We start from the raw sequence: 6,000 nt of genomic DNA, 5'->3' as shown, positions 1-6,000 counted from the left end.
GGACTATTATTCAGCTATTAAAACACCTAAAGACATTAAAATGCTTATAATTGAATAAAACAGTAATGTATAAAATTGTATATATAATAAATGAATCCCACTCTCAGACAATATGCATGTATAAGTTGCTTATCTCTGTATAAGGAGTGCAGAGGTGTTATCAGTCAGGCTCTCAATGAGAAACATACAATACACTGACACTAGAAAATCAAAGGAAAGTTTATTTTAAAAGGGGAAGAAAGGACACAAGGGAACCACAGGGAGCACCCAGTTATTCTGAGCAAGACAGCTGGGCTACACCTACAGCTAAAGAGATAAGAGGAAAACCAGTTACCAGGACCCATTCCAGAAGAGAGAATTCCAGAAGAGAGTGGTCTGAAGGGGCCTCTTCCAGAGAAGAAGGGACTGTGGGATGAGGGACACAGCCTAGCCATCATTCTCTTGCTACAGCTCCCCATTAGCCAAACCCAATGAGAAGCCTGGAGCATCATCACTGATGTGATCCATACACATCAGCCCATGGGACAGATCAGGTGAACAGGATGGGGAGGGGCGGGGTATGGCTGTGAGGGTGTTCAGGGGTAGTTTCCCAACACAGGAAAAACAGCACATGTCACCACATCAGACTGAATCCAGGATTACCTAAAGATATGATACACTGAAGAGAAGATCATTTTTTTTTCTTTTGATACCTTTGTTTTGTCTTTCTATTATAATAATATGTGCAAATTATTAATTCTGGGAAATAAATGTGTCTCTGTGTGTGAAGATGTATGCATGTGTGTATCTGCCTATGAAAGTAAATATGGGAGTTATATGAGTGAGTATATGTGGGAGAGAAAGATGGGTGGGAGCAGAGTGTGTGCGATGGGGTATATTTGTGAGAATGTGTGAAGGTGAAGGTGTACGTGGAAAGTGATACAGTGTATTTGTGGGTATCTACCTGGGGGTGGGCATGGTGATGAGTATATTCTGTGTGAGGTGTGGGAGAGAACTACATGTGAGAGAGAATGTGAAAATGTATATGAGGTTAAGCAGGTGGATCTGTGTTCAGTGTGTGTGTGTGTGTGATTATGTATTAAGTGTATTTGTGTGACACATGACAGTGTATATGGGAGACGTGTTAGTGACAGTGTCTGCATGTACATGAGATGCACAGGTGGACATGAGGCTGTGTAGTAAATAATAAGCATGTGTGTCTGAGGCAGATGTGTGGAGGTGTGTGTGTGTGTGTGTGTGTCAGAGTGTGCACATGAGGAAACTAAGATGCATATGAGTAAGAAGGATGTGACCATGAGATAATGTGTATCAGGAGATGTGTACATACTAGGGTGTACACATGTACGTGAGCTCGTGTGGAAATGTGTTTGTATACATCTATAGCCATAGAAATACAAACATCTCCTTCTAAGAAAAAATAAAAACCACAAGAAAATATTCATAATAGTAATCTCTAATAGCAAAATAAGAGGCAAATTCATTTATTTCCTTATTTATAAAACAATGAATACTTTAAGGCTGTTAGTCTTCATTCCAGAACACATGAGAAAATACCTTTAGTGCCTTTTTGGTAATGTAAAAAAATTAAAAACAAAACAAAACAAATCTGGATTAATAAAATGTTCCTTCTTAGGAATATGTTTGGAAATTGGAATCTCCTTTTTCAACATATAACCATGGATATACCCAAGTCCCTGATTATAAGAAAATTTGTCTTTAAACTTGAGAAACATCAATGTTTAATTTTTTAATGTGATTTTGTTAATTTCTAGGTGTCAATAATTGAAACTAATTGCCTCTGGTGTTTTCAAGCCAACACCATATTGGCCTGTGCTATTAGGTTTCTGTTAACTGAGACTTTTTTTTTTTTTAAGTAGGTAAAATAGGCCCTGAATTCTTTTACTTTTACTTCATTTTTTTCTGCACTGCCTCATTTCACTAATAATAAGATAAGAATATTTCCCCATTCTAACTACATATTTTTAAGAGAAGCTTGTGGCAGTCAATAGTTAAGAATTTTTCTATTTTTAATTTATTACAAGTTTTTCTGTTTTCTAAAAGTGACTTGCTATTACTAACATCAGCCCCACTTATTTTGTATTGTTACCTGTGGGTCCCAAGGTATCTCTGTAACTTGATTTGGTTGCTTGGAGTCAAGGGAAACACATTTAATTTTCCATAGATAACAATTTTTAAATAGTGATTTTGTAGTAATATCTTTCGTGTGTACATAGCAAGCAGCCTTGGCTATGAAAATATAAATAGGACCAACTCTATTGAAGATGTGTGCATGTGTGTACCTGCCTATGAAAGTAAATATGTTTTCTGCAACTCTGAAAGTAGCTATGAAGTTTGGCCAAACCCAGGACATTCAGAGTTGCAGAAAACATGTCACTCACAGTGAAGAAGCCCGCAGAACCAGGAATGTCTTATTGTCTGTTAATATTTCTCCATTGTTTCAATTGATTTCTCAGTTACAAGTCTATCAAAGAAACCCACTTCAAACAATGTCATTTGAAAAATTCTCAGTAAACGTTGACAGAAACAGTCTTTAAAACCATGAGGCTTTTTCTAGGGCAAAAGGATGAGTCACCAGCTCTTACTCAGGTTCCATATCAAACCACTGTTGGGGTTCAGTGAACACTTTATTTTCCCACTTGAACTTGAACTCTCCTGCAAGATCACTCCTGCCCATCTTTCGAAGGTGACGAGCTAGGAGGCGAACTTTGTCAGTGGAAGTTGGGAGAGATTTTTTCCAGAAGCAAAGAAGTTCATGGATCTGCTCCGTGAGGTCATCAGGGTGCTTGAGTTTGATGAGCTGAATGGTGCTGCGGCGCAGAGGAAGGGACGAGGTAAGGACCTCAGCGTTTTCTTCTGAGAGTTCCTCTGCCAGCCAGTGGAACAAGTTATCCCAAAGGGCTTCTGGAGGCACACACAGAACACCCAGTGTTAGGAAGCTTGCTTGAGGGATGTGCTAATCCAACCCTTCACACCTGCTCACGGGAATATACTAGCCCTCTGGTTTGGCTTCTGAGCAGCAGAGAAATGTGGGACCACCCAGGTGGACAGTTGAGAACTTTTGAATTCCTGCCAATGCTGAGGTCATCATCTGAGCTTGCTAGCTATGGTAAAGGACTAGAAATGCTCCTCAAATTTTAATGTACCTGAGAACCAGAAGGGCTTGTTAAAATGTTTCTTTGGTTTCCAGCCCACAGTTAATTGAGTAGGACTAGCGTGGGGCAAAACATGGCATCTTCAACAGGCTTCTAAGGATGCTGACGCCGAGGTCCCTAGCCATTCCTAGCCTTGTAGCACTTTGTCAAAGGATGTTTCATAGGTTCAAAAAGATATTTATCTTTATTAGTATTAAAGTGATGAATAAATTATGCCAGAAGCTAGCTGGTCCTCACATATTCATGCAAATACATATACGTGCACACATACACACACATACACACACACTGTGTGTGTATGTGTGTGTATACACAGCTCACCAATTTCACTACCCGAAGAGCATTCTGAACAAAGTTCATTACATCAATATTTCCTCTGGACTATTTTGACTTGAACACATCTCCTCTGAATATATCCAATATTCTCTGTGTATCTTTCCCGTTAACCTGAGACTCCTGCCTGCTTCCTAATCCATGATTCCATCTGCTATTGCTATGGTTTTCATTGCATAATTCAAAGCCATCACTCTAAGTAAATCCCCTGAACCCCTCTATCTCTCCCCTTCCATATACAAGCCATAATCCATCTTTTCCCTTCCATATATCACACCTATCCTGCGTACTTTCTTCTACTCTCAGGCTCACCCCATGCACTAGTTTCCCTGGCCTTGTATGAGCAAAGAATACCATGTCTTTCCCCTATTACTTAATTACCCCTTCCACCTACCTCCTCATATAAATTACGCTCTGATTTTACACTATAAAGTTGCTTATCTATGAATATTACTTAAAGGAAGGAGCTAAAATATCTTTGTTTGTTTTCAAATAATTGTTCTGCTACCATCATGCAATGCATTCACTTAGATGTCTATGCTACCTAGGTGGGCCTTCCTCCCCCACCCACATTATCTATCGCCAGCCATCAGCCATAACACTGATAATCATTCACGCTACTGACCACATGGTTCCTTAATCTTATTAACTCCAGTGACCTGTCCTGTGACTTCAAATTAGAAATTGACTTTCAGAGTTATTCTTCACATTTCATCATCAGCCAGAATTATGCCTCCTTCATGGCCTCAGCTTCTCTATATTACTACTGACTACTACCCGCTAAACTCCCACAGCTTCTATTCCTCTGCTTCTGCATAATGTTCTCTGTCCCCATCACTACAGAGCAATCCCTCCTGTCATTCAATCGCCCCTGCAGGGTCTTACATACCTCTGCCAGTGCTGCTCCTAAAGATCAGTTATATACATCAAATATGGTCATGCATCCAACTTAAAATATGTTATCCACCTTAGCCTTATTGTCATTATTGTCAATTTGTCAACTCTAATCATGCAGGTTGGGGGATATTGAGTGTCCCCAAATGGCCTCTGTTTTGAAGGTTGATCATCAGCAGTAGCTGAACTACTCCAGCTACCCAGTTATGAAAATATGTTGTTGTGCCTACTAAACACTATGCTATTTTATTCTATTGAGCCCTTAGCATTCACAAATCCATTTAACTTTTTTCTAATCACAATTTAAAAATTTCCATAGCAAAAACCAAAATCTTTTCTCCTGTCTCACTCTCCTGTTTCACCCAGCCCCAATCTGTTTTTCCCACTTTACACAAAGCCATTCTGCTTGAGTTCTTATAACCTTGTTTTCATTCCCAAAGTACTTTCTTACAAAATCTCCCTCTGTGTTTGCTGGACTCCATCCCACCCTGCATTTTTCATCCAATATTTTCCCTTTACATCTGTCCCTCAATCTCCTCCTCACTGTGGGTCCTTCCATGGTTCTTATAAACATGCTCAGGTCATCTAGTTCCCTTATACTATAACATCAAGCCACTGTGCTATCTCTTCCCTTTTCTTTTTTTAACCATAAAAATCTTTTAATATCTAATGTGCCATGAGGCCTCAAGTTCCTCACTATCTACTAAGCACTTACATGCTTGCTTTAGGGATTCTATGAACTTTATAAAAACTGCTATTTTGGCCTTTATTCAAACCTTCCTAGAGAATTCTTAATTACTACTTGCAGCAAGTGAATCTTGGCCTGCATCTTCTTAGACTTCCACAAAACATTTAACTTCTTTCCTTGGATTTCATGTTCTCCTCAAGATCTACTGTTCCTTCTCTCGCCCTTGTCTAACTCATCCTCCTGATGCTGCTAAATTACTGCTTCCTACCTCAGGCCTCTTCTATTTCTGTTCTCTTTACTCAATGAATTCATCAATTCTTACTTACTTGACCATAGCTTCTAGGTGAAATCCCAGAACTGTTATCTTTTCATCTTTAACTTTGTTTTCCTAAATCCTAGAATAGTCTTTGCAATATTCATTTTTCTCAAAATCTCTACCAGTGAATTGGAAATTGGGATCCTGGTACCTTCTTACTTGCTTCCTGGCTATCATGAGGTGAACAGGCATCTTCCACCATGTGCCATGATGTGCTATATCACCACAAACCGAAAGCAATGGACCAATTCACCATGGACTACAACCTCTGTAATTGTGAGTCAAAATGAGCCTTTCCTCTTTTTAAGTTAATTAACTCAGGCATATTGTCACAGAGATGAGAACTGATGACCACAATGCCCTATCTGTCTTTGCTGGATGGAGTACAACATTCTAATTTATATCCTTGCTATCAGTTTTGACTCACTTTGTCCTCTGCACACAACTTCTGCACAACCATTCTGCATCCAATCTGATCTTGTTAGTCCCCTATTAATAAATCTTTGAAAGATTTATTATCCTATTGTCTAAACTTCTAAACTTGGCATTTAAACTTTTAATAGTTTTATCGTACTGAAAATATCTAGCCTTATCTA

At 39.0% G+C, this 6,000-nt stretch overlaps 1 protein-coding gene across 2 annotated transcripts in view; it reads right to left on the bottom strand.

The window, feature by feature from the left end:
• Positions 1–207: 207 nt before the first annotated feature.
• Positions 208–6,000, bottom strand: part of Dthd1 (death domain containing 1) — a 62,430-nt gene continuing 56,637 nt past the window's right edge. For both annotated transcript variants that reach the window (XM_048784309.1, XM_048784310.1), the window contains one exon: positions 208–2,922. In XM_048784309.1, coding sequence (XP_048640266.1) covers positions 2,600–2,922 — 323 coding nt within the window. In that variant the 3' untranslated portion in view covers positions 208–2,599. The remainder of the gene's footprint in view (positions 2,923–6,000) is intronic.

This window comes from Marmota marmota, unplaced genomic scaffold, assembly GCF_001458135.2.
Source record: "Marmota marmota marmota unplaced genomic scaffold, marMar, whole genome shotgun sequence".
Lineage (NCBI taxonomy): Eukaryota > Metazoa > Chordata > Mammalia > Rodentia > Sciuridae > Marmota > Marmota marmota.
Note: the sequence above shows the minus strand (reverse complement) of the source record. Positions and strands in the feature narration are given on the sequence as shown.